This window comes from Vulpes lagopus, chromosome 3, assembly GCF_018345385.1.
Source record: "Vulpes lagopus strain Blue_001 chromosome 3, ASM1834538v1, whole genome shotgun sequence".
Classification (NCBI taxonomy): domain Eukaryota; kingdom Metazoa; phylum Chordata; class Mammalia; order Carnivora; family Canidae; genus Vulpes; species Vulpes lagopus.
Genome location: NC_054826.1, coordinates 106,377,286 through 106,392,082, shown reverse-complemented (window position 1 = coordinate 106,392,082; position 14,797 = coordinate 106,377,286). Strand labels below are relative to the sequence as shown.

The 14,797-nt window shown below is 46.7% G+C and overlaps 1 protein-coding gene and 1 non-coding gene across 5 annotated transcripts in view; both read left to right on the top strand.

Moving 5' to 3' along the window:
• LOC121486786 (Snf2 related CREBBP activator protein) overlaps positions 1 to 14,797 on the top strand; it is a 31,532-nt gene that overhangs the window by 4,831 nt on the left and 11,904 nt on the right. For 2 of the 4 annotated variants that reach the window (XM_041748061.1, XM_041748062.1), the window contains exons 5-25: positions 826 to 1,011; positions 1,249 to 1,389; positions 2,162 to 2,384; positions 2,500 to 2,777; positions 3,412 to 3,502; positions 3,642 to 3,731; positions 4,214 to 4,402; positions 4,487 to 4,815; positions 4,919 to 5,096; positions 5,665 to 5,801; positions 6,031 to 6,200; positions 6,316 to 6,508; positions 8,072 to 8,208; positions 8,298 to 8,484; positions 9,951 to 10,120; positions 10,514 to 10,779; positions 10,988 to 11,275; positions 11,777 to 11,941; positions 12,219 to 12,404; positions 12,623 to 12,889; positions 13,226 to 14,733. In XM_041748061.1, the coding sequence (XP_041603995.1) occupies positions 826 to 1,011; positions 1,249 to 1,389; positions 2,162 to 2,384; positions 2,500 to 2,777; positions 3,412 to 3,502; positions 3,642 to 3,731; positions 4,214 to 4,402; positions 4,487 to 4,815; positions 4,919 to 5,096; positions 5,665 to 5,801; positions 6,031 to 6,200; positions 6,316 to 6,508; positions 8,072 to 8,208; positions 8,298 to 8,484; positions 9,951 to 10,120; positions 10,514 to 10,779; positions 10,988 to 11,275; positions 11,777 to 11,941; positions 12,219 to 12,404; positions 12,623 to 12,889; positions 13,226 to 14,733 (5,379 nt within the window). The remainder of the gene's footprint in view (positions 1 to 825; positions 1,012 to 1,248; positions 1,390 to 2,161; positions 2,385 to 2,499; positions 2,778 to 3,411; positions 3,503 to 3,641; positions 3,732 to 4,213; positions 4,403 to 4,486; positions 4,816 to 4,918; positions 5,097 to 5,664; positions 5,802 to 6,030; positions 6,201 to 6,315; positions 6,509 to 8,071; positions 8,209 to 8,297; positions 8,485 to 9,950; positions 10,121 to 10,513; positions 10,780 to 10,987; positions 11,276 to 11,776; positions 11,942 to 12,218; positions 12,405 to 12,622; positions 12,890 to 13,225; positions 14,734 to 14,797) is intronic. The other 2 variants (XM_041748063.1, XM_041748064.1) reach the window with 2 other exon arrangements.
• LOC121488550 lies at positions 3,195 to 3,323 on the top strand. The gene has a single exon (XR_005987164.1). It is a non-coding gene; the product is annotated as a small nucleolar RNA SNORA30/SNORA37 family (small nucleolar RNA).

The window sequence follows — 14,797 nt, the reverse complement described above, 5'->3', positions numbered from 1 at the left end:
AAGTCACCTTTGTTGATTTCAGATGCTTTTACTTCTTTATGAATTTAACCATTGTAGAAATAGTGTTCTCTTTTGTTATCATTTAATCTTTCTATGTGTAACTTCAATATTGTCATCAAAATGTATGTTTTTATAAAAGTAGTATTTTTTAGGCAGCCTGGGTGGCTCAGCGGTTTAGTGCTGCCTTCAGCCCAGAGCCTGATCCTGGAGACCCAGGATCTAGTCCCACATCAGGCTCCCTGTATGGAGCCTGCTTCTGCCGCTGCCTGTCTCTCTGTCTCTCTTTGTCTCATGAATAAATAAATAAAATCTTTAAATATATATATATTCTAAAAACAAATAGGATTATGTAAATTGGGCCTTAAATTTCTAAGCATGAACATCCTTTTTCTCAAGCAGAATTCAACAGCGATGATGATCTTTTGTCCATAAGGAAGGGTTCATTCCCTGCTTCTCTAGAGGCTTCTCTTGGAATATGTTTTCCTCAGTCTTTCCTATATTCATAGGGCATGGATATTGAGTGAAATGACAGAATGTGAAATCTGGTGTCTGGAGTCATTAGACCTATTTTTAATTTTCAGCTCTTATCACTTCTTGGTTGTGTGATCTCAAGTAAATCACTTTTATCTTCCTATCTTCTCTCTTTTTTTTTTTCTCACTTGAAAAAGTTGTAATACCTGCTTACTTTCAGGATTGGTAAGAGGACTTAAGACATGTAAAACGCTCAGTCCAGACAGTGCCTATGTATAATCAGTGCCCAGGAATTCAGCTGTATTTGTGGGGTAGGTTTTATTTGCAGTGGTTGACCTAGCTCCTCTTTGTTAGGAGGCTGAGATTGAGACTCGGATTGCTGAGCTGCGGAAAGAGGGTTTCTGGTCACTGAAAAGGCTGCCTAAAGTGCCAGAGCCTCCCCGCCCCAAAGGCCACTGGGACTATCTATGTGAGGAGATGCAGTGGCTCTCTGCTGACTTTGCTCAGGAGCGTCGTTGGAAACGGGGTGTGGCTCGTAAGGTATGTCATCAACTGGGCCTACCTTCCTTATTTCTTTTCCCACTTTCCTTTTCCTTGATATATGGGTTGAAGAAAACCAAACTGAAACAGTGTAGGGTGGTTATTAATGCCTAAAGTCTCAAGACACAAGCTGATTTCCCAGATCTCCTGGACTTGATTACAGTCTTTGCTTTTGATTTGAGGAGGGAGTAGGAGATTGGCCTTGGAATGTTTTCACTCTGGTTCCTTATTCCACAGGTTGTGCGCATGGTCATCCGGCATCACGAGGAGCAGCGGCAGAAGGAGGAACGGGCTCGGAGAGAAGAGCAGGCCAAGCTGCGCCGAATTGCCTCCACCATGGCCAAAGATGTCAGGCAATTCTGGAGCAATGTGGAGAAGGTAGGCAGCAGGGATTGGAAGAGGGAAATGCCTTAGGTTTGCTTGGTATGGTTAGCATCGTATCAGGAATGATCAAAACTTGAGAGATAAATATTTTAACTTCACGTGATTCTAGTGAGATTTCCATTGTGCATTGGATCTCTCTAGCATTGAGTGCCAGGAAGAAGAAAAGTAGAGTGGAACAATATGGCCGTACCTTAGGGGATTGTTAATAAGACTTCTTGATCCCTCTAGGCCACTCGTCCTCTGCAGGGCATTCTGCACACTTTTCCTACAACCTCTTAGTGCCATTTAGCTGTTTAAATACCATTGAAGTTCTCAGTAATCAACTTGTTCCCTTATGTTAAGTTTTTTATTGTTTCTCAAGTGCTACTTGGTTTCTGTCTATGTTTTCAGTCTTGTCTCCTGTTAGTTCCTTTCCTTTTCTTTCTTCATTTCAAATATTCTTTCTTTTGCCCATCCCTGGTAATTTACCTGTGCTTTTTCTGCTGCCTGGAATGCATTTCTCATCATTCCCACTTTGGGAACACCTACTAGTCTTAAAGATTTAACTCCAGATACATTTGTATATTTTCCCCTGCTACCTGAAGTTAAACTGGCTCTTCTCTTTCCTTTGTTCCCTTTGTGCTTTCCTTAATGAAACTTTATTTTAGTTCTTCTCTTTTGAAAAGCTAGTTCATAGTCTAACATAGAGGAAGTTTCCTTAAATGTTAGGTAAAAGGGTACATGAATAAAAGATTGTTAGTGACCTGTTCATTTCATGTTGTGGCAGGTGGTGCAATTCAAGCAGCAGTCCCGGCTTGAGGAAAAGCGTAAAAAAGCTCTGGACCTGCACCTGGACTTCATTGTGGGGCAGACTGAAAAGTACTCAGACCTTTTATCTCAGAGCCTCAACCAGCCACTAGCATCCAGCAAAGCTGGCTCTTCCCCTTGTCTAGGCTCTTCCTCAGCTGCCTCTAGTCCTCCACCCCCGGTTTCCCGGCTGGACGATGAAGGTGTGTGTCCTCTTTGGCTCTGTTACTCTTCCTCATGTACCCTTTCCAGAGCTGAAAACCCACCCTGTGGCTTGCAGGGCCCCGTGGACTTTGTGACCTTGTTCTCCTGCTATAGATGGGGACTTCCAACCCCAAGAGGAGGAGGAAGAGGATGATGAGGAGACAATTGAGGTTGAAGAACAACAGGAAGGCAATGATGCAGAGACCCAGAGGCGTGAGATTGAGCTGCTTCGACGTGAGGGAGAATTGCCATTGGAAGAGCTGCTCCGTTCCCTCCCCCCTCAGCTGCTAGGAGGGCCTTCCAGCCCCTCGAGGACCCCCTCATCTCGTGACAGTGATACCCGAGATGGGCCTGAAGAAGGTGGTGAAGAAGAGCCCTCTCAGGTGATACAGGTATGGGGAGAATGAGTAGAGGGAGGACTCAAAAGTGGGAACAGAGGTAGAGGTTCAAGGACTGAGTTCTGGTTTATAAGGTTGGTTGTGGTTTTCAGGAGTCCTCTCTGGTTAAGAGTAATTGGCTCTCATTTGGGGATGGATAAAGAATCTGGGTTTGGGGCAAGTTGCATTCTGATACGGGCAGTTTCTGATGCTGTAGTGGAAGAGTGTATTGTACTCTACTTTTTAACTGCTATGTCTCCTTGAAAAAGATACTTAATCTGGTTTTTGCCACTTCTGTGAAATAGTCCTAATACTCCCTATTGGTTTCTAGGTTTGGAGCTAGGATGATAATCTTGAAGTCTTTTCTGGACCTAAACTCTCTATCATATGTCTGAGTGTATAGGGATGGTGTTGGGGGCCTGTGTTTCTTATCTAGCACTTTCACAGATCCTGCCCCAGGCAGTGGGGCCAGGATTTGGTAGCTGGTGCTGAAAGAAAACCCTTGATTGCATCCTTGCCCCGGGACCGTACCAGTGGCAGCTGTCACTCAGTGGAACAGAGACTGTTCTGTGACAATGTATTCAACATCGAACCTTTCTCCTGTTGCTTAAACCTTAGGTCTTCTTCCTTTTTATCCTTTGCCATATAGGTGAAACCCTCACCCTCTGTTACACAGCGCAACAAACAGCCGTGGCATCCAGATGAGGATGACGAAGAATTTACTGCCAATGAGGATGAAGGTCAGGCTTATTTTCTGTATCCTTTGCCCCTTTCCCTTTGAATTGTCTAGACCTAATATTTAATGCTTTCTCCTTTGTTCAGCTTGGACTGGGTCCTATAATTCTGTTCCCATTGATTTTGCTTCATTTTCTTTCTTAGCGGAGGATGAAGAGGAAACTATAGCGGCTGAGGAGCAGTTGGAAGGGGAGGTGGACCATGCCATGGAGCTGAGCGAGTTGGCTCGAGAAGGTGACATTCACCAGATGTTTACTGAGCATCCACTCGGTGTCTCCTTTGTGCAGAATTCCAGGGATAAAGGGATGAATAAGACTTTTTATCCCCCTCAGAGGAACTCCAGGTCTAATGACAAAGACAGATGTTAAATAATTCTAAATAGAATATGACAAGTTTTGATGGAAGTTTGAACAAAGTGATAGGACAGCTAAGTGGAACTGATGTAAGAGGATGTTGGCTGTTTTTGACTTGAATCTTAAAGAGATTTAGTTTGATATCCTTCCCAGTGGAAGGCAGCATCACCCATGGTTCTGGCCAAGGCTGTGTGGCTTGGCTTTAGTAGCTGGTGTTGAAAGCAAACTCTTACCTCCCTTCAGACCTGAGCCCAGGAGTGTCTGTAGAAACCAACATAAAATGAACTGGCAGCCCTCAGTCCTTTCTCCTTTACCTCCTTTCCCTTGAAGCACCAAGAGGCTCATGTGTCATTTCTTCCCCAGGTGAGCTATCTATGGAAGAGCTCTTGCAGCAGTATGCGGGAGCCTATGCTTCTGACGCCTCTGGCCCAGGCTCTGGGAGTAGCGAAGAAGAGGACGAGGAGGAGGTTGAGGCTAACAGCTCTGACTGTGAAGCAGAGGGGGCCACAGAGGCTGAAGAGGCTCGTCCTGAGGACAGTAGCAGTCAGTCAGGTGAATGTGTGGTCATGGATGTGCTGTGGGGGAGGCTTTGGAGGGGAATGGGTGTGGTGAGCACTAAGCCTTGGTGTGCTTCAGAATCTGCTGAAGAGCAAAGTGAAGAAGAGGAAGATGAGCATTCAGAGGAGGAAGAAACCAGCGGGAGTTCAGAATCAGAGGAATCTGAGTCTGAGGAGTCTGAGGAGTCTGGATCACAGAGCCAGGCAGATGAGGAAGAGGAGGAAGATGATGACTTTGGGGTGGAATACTTGCTTGCCCGGGATGAAGAGCAGAGTGAGGCAGATGGGGGCAGTGGACCTCCTACCCCAGGACCCACCACTACTCTAGGACCTAAGAAGGAGATTACTGACATCGCTGCGGCAGCTGAAAGTCTTCAGCCCAAGGGTTACACCTTGGCCACTACCCAGGTAACCCCTGACCCCAGCTTCTGCTTTCTCTTATCTTGACTTTTTTGATTCTCAGTGACTAAGGCCTCATTTCTACTTTGATATCTCTCTTCCTCCCTACCAGGTGAAGACACCCATCCCCTTGCTCCTGCGGGGCCAGCTCCGGGAGTACCAACACATTGGGCTGGACTGGCTGGTTACTATGTATGAGAAGAAGCTTAATGGTATTCTTGCTGATGAGATGGGGCTAGGCAAGACAATCCAGACCATCTCCCTGCTTGCCCACTTGGCCTGTGAAAAAGGTAATGAGGCAGGGCCCTTCCTCTTGGATCTCCTTGACCAATTCCCTGTGAAGCTTATTTAATGGTGACTAGTTGCTGGATGCTGAAACACTGTTTCCTGCTTAGTAGCTTCCTTGACTGGTCAGTAACTATGGAGATGCCAGTGTAGGTGCTAAGATTCTTAGGAGGGGATCATTAGAGTGATCAGGGTTATACCTGAGGGACTAGAATAGAACCGCAGTTTGCATTTCTTTACCACCTCTAATTTTTCTTTCTTTTTAAATTCTCTTTAAAATCTTTTTTTTTTTTAATTGAGGTATAATTGACATGTAACAACATTATGTAGGTTTTAAGGATCCAGCATAATGTTCTGATGTTAGTATGTGTTGTGAAATGATTAACACAGTAAGTCTAGTTAACGTCCACTACGTAGTTACAAAAACTTTTTTCTTGTGATTAGAATTTTTTTTTTTTTTTTTTTTTTTGTGATTAGAATTTTTTAATGTGTTCTTTTAACTTTCAAATATGCAGTCCAGTATTATTAACTATAGTCACCATGCTGTACATCTCTTATTCTTTTGCTAAACAGGTAACTGGGGTCCCCATTTGATCATTGTCCCCACCAGTGTGATGCTGAACTGGGAGATGGAGCTGAAACGGTGGTGCCCCAGCTTTAAAATCCTCACTTACTATGGAGCCCAGAAAGAGAGGAAGCTCAAGCGGCAGGTTCGCTCTCCATGTGATCACCCCCCGCCCCCCCCCCCATACCTCTTTTACTCTTAAGCCCTTTCCTCAGAGGAGTTCCTTTCCCTCCTTTTTCTGTTGCTGCCTCCTGCTCCTGGGGCTTTCTCTTTTTTCCCCAACCTGATTTATGTCCCTTGAGGACCTTAGCATGTCTTTTCTTTATCCTTTCTTTTCTTTTCATTCCACTATCTGCTGCTTTCTGATATCTCAGGGCTGGACCAAGCCCAATGCCTTCCATGTGTGTATCACGTCTTACAAGCTGGTGCTGCAGGACCACCAGGCCTTCCGCCGTAAGAACTGGCGCTATCTCATTCTGGATGAGGCTCAGAACATCAAGAACTTCAAGTCACAGCGTTGGCAGTCACTGCTCAACTTCAACAGGTAGAGATGGAAATGGGGGATTGTAGGAAGGTTGACTTAGCTTGAAGGGTGAGATGCTCGGAAGGTTGGGACCTTGATGATCATCCTCCCTCTAATTCCCTCTGTTTCTTTGCAGCCAGAGACGCCTGCTCCTTACAGGAACTCCATTGCAGAACAGCCTCATGGAGCTGTGGTCTTTGATGCACTTTTTGATGCCCCATGTCTTCCAGTCTCATCGAGAGTTTAAAGAATGGTTCTCTAACCCCCTAACTGGCATGATTGAGGGCAGCCAAGAGTACAATGAAGGTCTAGTCAAACGCCTCCACAAGGTAGGGCCTGTAACATTTGGCAGGGAATTGGGAATGGCAGGCTAAGGGCAGTACCTAGAAAACTTTTAGGGAAAAGGAAGCCAGTGCTGGTCTGAATTCACTCAGTGTCATGTAGCAGGGTTCTAGTGACTGAGCCGTAGGCAAATGGAGTTATTTCATCTTCGTCATTTTACTTTTTTTCTGATGGTGACATTTCTGTCTTCATTCTCTAAGTAGAATAATACTGATTAGTCCTTGCTCAGATTTCTTCTTACTAGGGTTTTTTCCAACTTTGGGTTCTCTCTCTTTTCTCTCTCTCTCTTTTTTTTTTTTCTCTCTCTCTCTCTTTGTTCTTGTTTTTTTCTGGCTCCCTTTCTTTCATCCTTTTTTTTTTTTTTTTTAGTAAGATTTTATTTATTTATTTTAGAGAAAGGAAGGGGGAGGAGCAGAGGGAGAGGGATAAGCAGCCTCCACCCTAAGCACAGAGCCTGATGCAGGGCTCAGTCCGACAACTCTGAGATCATGACTTGAGTCAAAATCAAGAGTTGGACACTCAACTGCTTTGTCCAGCTTTTAAATAACATCTCTCAACGTTCTTGTCTTTTTTTAAATCTCAGTTAACATATTTTAAGGCTTCAAGAATTCTCCACTTTATATTTTTACAGTCTTAACCAAACTATTTAAATTTCTAACTTGATATCTTTATTTTTTTTTTTTTAAAGGTTTTTTTTTTTTTTTTAATTTTTATTTATTTATGATAGTCACACACACAGAGAGAGAGAGAGGCAGAGACACAGGCAGAGGGAGAAGCAGGCTCCATGCACCGGGAGCCCGACGTGGGATTCGATCCCGGGTCTCCAGGATCGCGTCCTGGGCCAAAGGCAGGCGCTAAACCGCTGCGCCACCCAGGGATCCCTAACTTGATATCTTTAATTCAAAGTTTCTCTTGAACACACCCTGTTCTAAGCCAAAATCTCAAGTCTTACAGCCTACTATTTCTACTCCATTTTGTTCCATCACACCCTCATTTTGGTAAATCAGAATAGAAACCAAAAAGATTTCACTAGCTATGTCTCTTTCCTTCGTTTTATTCCTATTTTCCATTTCTTCCATGTGAATTTAAAGACTATGTCCTGTCAGATTTTACCTCTTGGGATTTCAGATTTGCCTTTTGTTTTCTGTGGTACTGTCACTGCCACAATTTTTGTTCTCAGCTTCTCTTTTGGATTTACTCTCGTAATATTATAAATTTACATTTCCTCCTGGAAATGTAATTTGAGTCATTCCTCCTGTAGTTAGTTGCTCTGCCTTCAGTGTCTTTTTTTTTTAAAGCATTTCTTTAGGTATGGTATCGTTATCTTTGTGTATGTCTCCTTCAACTGATAGTAAATGTTTGAGAAGAGGGCTTTCATTTGATTCCTCTCTGCGTGATTGGTTCTTGGCATGCTTTATGGCTTCATGAGTATTTACTGAGGGGCTAAGCCAGGGTTCTTCTGGTCATCAGCTCAAGACCCAGCTAGAGGGGCTAGGCTGGGGCTCAGTGCCCATCATTCTTCTGTCAGCCTCTTGCTTATTTGCTTTTAGGTTTTGCGGCCTTTTTTGCTGCGGCGAGTTAAGGTGGATGTTGAGAAGCAGATGCCTAAAAAGTATGAGCATGTTATCCGCTGCCGGCTCTCCAAGCGTCAGCGCTGCCTCTATGATGACTTCATGGCACAGACCACGTAAGGGAGGCCCGAGGGTGGGCCCTGGGGCTCTTTATTGGAACAGATGTGATTGTCAGGATGCCCCATATATTTTTCCTCTCTCCCAGAACTAAGGAGACCCTAGCCACAGGCCATTTCATGAGTGTCATCAACATTTTGATGCAGCTGCGAAAAGTCTGCAATCATCCAAACCTGTTTGACCCTCGACCTGTTACCTCCCCCTTCATCACCCCAGGAATTTGTTTCAGCACCGCATCTCTGGTGCTCAGGGCCACTGATGTCCACCCCCTTCAGGTGAGTAGTTGCTCTCAAGATTATTGGCCCTATCCTAACCCTGCATCTTTTTCTTTAGGCTGGATTCTGACCTTTTGCATTTTTCCCTTCATATAATCTGAGCACTATTCTTCTAGTTTCATTGTTTCCTAGCTGTGTGACTTTGGGCAAGCTCTTTATTAATCTCTAATGCTGTTTGCCTTTGAAAGTAGGGATTATAAAGTCTATTATTGCAGTTTGTGAAAATTGTGTTAATATTTTTGAAAGTGCCTGGCATGTTAGTGATACTTAAATACTTAAATGTTACTTTGTTTTCCTGTTCCTTCCCTCTTTTTTGGCCACTTTTCCCTCCAAACTTTTCGTTTTGTTGTGGCAAAATATAGAAATTTTATCATTTTAACCATTTTTAAGTATACGTTTCAGTGGCATGAGTACATTCACATTGTTGTGTGACTACCATCATCACCGTCTATCTTCAAAACTTTTTTTCATCTTTCCAAATTGAAATGCCATGCACACTAAATAATAATTACTCCTCATTTTCTGCTTTCACCCAGCCTTTGGCAGCCACACTCTACTTTGTCTAAGTTTGCCTATTCTAAGTACTCATATAAATAGGATCATATGGTATTTGTCCTTTTGTGACTGGCTTATTTCACTTAGCAGAATGTCTTCCAGGTTCATCCATATTGTAGTACATGTCAGAATTTACTTCCTTGTTAAGTTAGGGTGATGTTTTGTATCATATTTATGTCTACATATTTGTACACATCCAGACGTGTACATGTGTATATACTGTATTTTGTTTTATCTGTTTATCCATCAATGGACACCTTGGGTTATATTTACTTTTGGCTATTGTAAATAATGCTACAATGAACACAAGTGTGCAAATACCAGTTTGAGTCCTGCTTTCAATTCTTTTGGGTACATACCCAGACAAGGAATTGGATCGTATGGGAGTTTTATTTTTTAATTTTTTGAGAAATCGCCATAGAATTTTCCATAGTGACTGCTCCATTTCACATTGCCACCAGCAGTGCACAAGGTTCTAATTTCTCCATATTATTGCCAGCAGCTGGTGTTTTGTTTTATTACAATAGCTGTCTTAACAGGTGTGAGGTGGCAGTACCTCATTATGATTTTGATTTGCATTTCCCTAATGATTAGGGTACATGTGCTTATTGTGTATTTCCTTTAGAGAAATGTCCATTTGGTATATTTGCCTGATTTTTTTAATTGGGTTGTTTCGTTATTGAGTTGTGGGAGTTCTTTATATATTCTAGATATTGACATCAGATACATGATTTGCAAATATTTTGTCTCATTACATGGCTTAATTTCTCATTCTGTTGATAGTATCTTTTGATACAGTCCAATTTATTGTTTTTTTTTCTTTTGTTATCTGTGCTATTGGTGTCATATCCAAGAAATCATTGCTGTATTGGTCTCTCTGACAACATGCTTTTGTGTTCTTCTTGTACCAGCGGATAGACATGGGTCGGTTTGATCTTATTGGCCTGGAGGGTCGTGTCTCTAGATATGAGGCTGAGACATTTCTACCCCGTCACCGCCTATCCCGCCGGGTACTGCTAGAAGTGGCTACAGCTCCTGACCCCCCACCCCGGCCCAAACCAGTCAAGATGAAGGTTAACAGGTACCAGGGTTGAGGGATAAAGGGGATGGGTTCCTAGAAAAAGTGGCTATAGCTGGCTGGGGGGTGGAAATTGGGGTGGAAAGGAGAGAGTTGGAGGCTAGGCTAGAATGTTTATATGGGATGGATACAAAGTACTGGAGGAATTGGGGGAGACAATAACTAGAAGAGGGTCCTGGGAGGGGCTCTTGTGTTTGTCACTGATTTGTTTTTCCCTTTCTCTGGTTGGTGCTTTTTGGTTATCTTGGATCTCTCTTTCTTTCTCCTTTGTGTCCTTTTCTTTTGTGTCCTTTTGTGTCCCTTTGCTTTTGTAATTTCTGTTACGTTTCTTCTTCGGGTTCTTATTCCTTATTCTCCTTCCCTTTTCTACCCACCCTTTTGTTTCTGTCCTCATAGGATGCTGCAGCCAGTGCCCAAGCAGGAAGGCCGGACAGTGGTGGTGGTGAACAGCCCACGGACCCCCATTGGCCCTGTACCCGTCCGACCCTCTCCAGGCCCTGAGTTCTCCGCCCAGCCCACCCCTGGCCCAACACCTCCAATGCTGCCAGCACCACTGATGGTGTCAGCTTCTCCTGTTGGGCCCCCACTTATTCCGGCATCCCGGCCTCCTGGCCCTGTTCTATTGCCCCCACTGCAGCCAAACAGTGGGCCTCTTCCCCAGGGTGAGTTACAAGGGGGCCAGTGTGCTGGGGGCTACCTCAGGCAGATTGTGATTATGCCTGTTCAGATTGGGGAAGAAGTAATGAAATTAGTGTAGTGAGGATGCTAAATTGGAGACAGGTGTGGTATTTGATAGGTTGGGAGCATGTGTGGTGGTTTCTGGGAGCAGGCTAAGGCTATATCTGACAGATGTTTGCTTTGTGTCTGCAGTGTTGCCATCCCCCCTGGGGGTCCTTAGTGGGACCTCACGACCTCCTACACCAACCCTGTCCTTGAAGCCAGCCCCACCTGCACCTGTTCGCTTAAGCCCTGCTCCACCTCCAGGCTCCTCCAGCCTGTTGAAGCCCCTGACAGTGCCACCAGGCTACACTTTCCCTTCTGCTGCTGCCACCACCACCTCTACTACCACAGCCACTGTTTCCACCACGGCAGTGCCAGCTTCTACTCCTGCACCACAGCGCCTCATCTTGTCTCCTGATATGCAGGCTCGCCTGCCCTGTAAGTTCTCAGGAGTCTGTGAATGAAGGTTTTGAGATGGGAGGAGTGTATATATGCTACAGGGCTGGAGAAAAGCTGGAGAATGTTGAAAGTATAAAACTCTAGGTAGCTAATGCATGTGAAATATTTTACCATATGCTGGAAATTCATAGTCGAGTAAGAGCTGTCAAGGAGTTCTCAGGCTAGTGGGGGAAATGACACCAGAGATGAGTAAATAGTGATAAACCTAGAAGTAGAAAGTTATTTGGGGATAAAGGGCAGCATGGAGTTGGGGGTGGTGATTAGCTCAGTACGGTGGCAGGCCATTAGAGGATATAAAGAAGATTGCTGGGCAAACAATGGGATTGGAAGGGGTAGCACATCAAAGGCTCAAAAGCTGAATTTGTTGGAATCTGGTAAATTGAGTTAGGAGGGTTGGAGGAACTGGAGACTTGTGCCTCTTGAGGCAAAGTGGTGTTAAGAGTAGTTGCTGTGTACATTAAGTCCCTTCTTTGTTCCTAGCAGGTGAAGTGGTCAGCATCGGGCAGTTGGCCTCACTGGCACAACGTCCAGTGGCTAGTGCAGGAGGAAGCAAACCTCTCACCTTCCAAATCCAGGGCAACAAGCTGACTTTGACTGGTGCGCAGGTGCGCCAGCTTGCTGTGGGGCAGCCCCGCCCGCTGCAAAGTAGGTAAAACCCACCCCCTGTCCTGCTTTTTTTCTCCTCTTCCTTGTCTCTTTGTTTTTGTTGCTCTCTTCGGACGTCAGCCTTTATGTTTCTTTTCCTAACTTTTGGTGGGGTGGGTCCAAAGGGAATGTTTAGAAGGGATCTTTTGAGAAAAGTAGGGATGAGGTCATTCTAGAGAAGTTATCCCCTCTGTTCTTTCCTTTTCCTCTGGCCCTTGCATCTACCCTCCTCCTGCTGATAGCTGCTTCTCTTTCTTTCTCTCTTCCCTTAACCCAGGGAATGTGGTGCACCTGGTGTCAGCAGGGGGGCAGCACCACCTCATCAGCCAGCCTGCCCATGTGGCTCTCATCCAGGCCGTGGCCCCGACCCCTGGCCCCACCCCTGTCTCTGTGCTGCCTTCTTCGACCCCCAGCACCACCCTTGCCCCCACTGGCCTCAGCCTTCCGCTTGCTGCTAACCAGGGTGAGGCTTCTGGCCTTCCTACTTACTTAGCCCTTGCTGGCCTTGGTCCTTTCAGGCATGCCCTGGGCTACTGTCTGTCCAGCCTTCCCCCAGTGTTGTTTTCCCTTGCCAGTATCTCCAATATCTGTCTGCTACCCTCTCCTGCCCCTGGACTATTTCCATCCTTTGGGTCTCTTGTTTCTTTTCTACCTTCCCCTCAATGTAGCTTCCTCTTGCAGTGCCACCAACCATGGTGAATAATACAGGCGTGGTGAAGATTGTAGTGAGACAGGCCCCTCGGGATGGACTGACTCCTGTTCCTCCACTGGCCCCAGCACCCCGGCCTCCGAGTTCTGGGCTTCCAGCTGTGTTGACTCCACGCCCCACATTAACCCCTGGCCGGCTACCCACACCTACTCTGGGTACTGCCCGGGCCCCCATCCCCACGTCCACTCTGGTGAGGCCTCTTCTCAAGCTGGTCCACAGTCCTTCGCCCGAAGTCAGTGGTGAGTCCAGGTGGCTAAGAGCAGATGTTTTTGCCAGGAATGGACATAGGGTGGTCCGGAGGGTTTCTTTGTCACAGCAGATTCTTTGTTTATCAGCATACTGACTCACTTTGTAGTGGGCCTCAGAGCTAGGCTGCCGAGCTCTTGCCTTATTTTAAAATATACTTCATGAAATCTTGGAGGGAAAGGAAATGTTGTCAGGGTCTTTGCATCTTTGATCTCATGGTGTGGGATTGAAGGTTTTCTAGGAAATGGATAAAGCATGGGGGTAAGGGAGAAGGGTGGGATGGAGCAACGAAAAGACTTCTGGGACTAACTTATCCTCTGTCTCCACAGCTTCAGCACCCGGAGCTGCTCCCTTGACCATCTCTTCTCCTCTCCCTGTGCAGTCCTCACTCCCTGGGCCAGCCTCTTCTCCAATGCCAGTTCCCAACTCCTCTCCTCTTGCTAGTCCTGTGTCCTCTACAGTCTCCGTTCCAGTGTCATCTTCACTTCCCATCTCTGTTTCCACCACGCCTCCTGCCCCAGCCTCAGCTCCACTCACCATCCCCATCTCAGCCCCCTTGCCTGTTTCGGCCTCTGGCCCATCTCTGTTGACCAATGTGACTCCAGCACTGGCACCTGTTGTCTCAGCGGCTCCTGGACCTCCTTCTTTGGCACCAGCTGGGGCTTCCCCATCAGCGTCAGCTTTGACTCTAGGTTTGGCCACAACTCCATCCCTGTCTTCATCTCAGGCACCTGGTCACCCTCTGTTGTTGGCTCCAGCCTCTTCACATGTTCCAGGCTTGAACTCAGCTGTGGCCCCAGCATGTTCACCTGTCCTGGTACCAGCTTCTGCTCTGGCCAATCGTTTTCCGGCAGCACCAAATCCAGCTCCAGCTCAGGCTTCCCTTCTGGCTCCAGCACCTTCTGCATCTCAGGCTCTAGCCACCTCTCTGGCTCCCATGGTGGCTCCACAGACAGCAATCCTGGCTCCTTCTCCAGCTCCTTCCCTGGCTCCTCTTCCAGTCCTGGCTCCATCACCAGGTCCTGCTCCCGTCCTGGCTCCATCGCAGACTCCAGTTCCAGTTCTGGCTTCATCATCTACTCCGGGAACTCCTTTAGCTTCAGCTTCTTCACTGGTGCCAGCCCCAACTCCTGTGTTGGCTCCATCATCAACTCAGACTATGGTACCAGCCCCGGTTCCGTCGCCTCTCCCAAGCCCAGCTTCTTCGCAGACACTGGCCTTAGCCCCAGCTTTAGCATCCACTCCTGGTGGCTCATCTCCATCTCAGACCCTCTCTTTGGGAACGGGGAACCCTCAGGGGCCTTTTCCAGCTCAGACATTATCACTGACTCCAGCATCATCCCTAGTACCAGCTCCATCGCAGACGCTGTCTTTGGCGCCAGGACCACCACTGGGTCCATCGCAGACGCTGTCTTTGGCTCCAGCACCCCCTTTGACTCCAGCTTCTCCGATGGGCCCAGCCCCAGCTCACACACTGACTTTGGCTCCAGTATCGTCATCTGCTTCACTCCTGACCCCAGCTTCGGTGCAAACATTGACCTTGAGTCCTGCCCCTGTTCCGGTGCCACCCTTGGGCCCAGCTGCAGCCCAGACTCTGGCGCTAGCCCCAGCCTCAACACAGGCCCCAGCTTCCCAGACATCCTCCCTTGTGGTTTCAGCATCTGGATCTGCTCCCTTGCCTGTCACCATGGTATCCCGGCTGCCTGTTGCCAAGGATGAGCCTGAGACACTGACATTGCGCCCCGGTCCCCCCAGCCCTCCCTCCACTGCTACCTCGTTCAGTGGTCCCCGGCCTCGACGCCAGCCCCCACCACCACCTCGTTCCCCTTTCTATCTGGTAAGTTTTACTCTCTCAGAGGAGAGGAAATAGGAAGTTGGGTTTCTTTGGAGCGTTGGTAAAG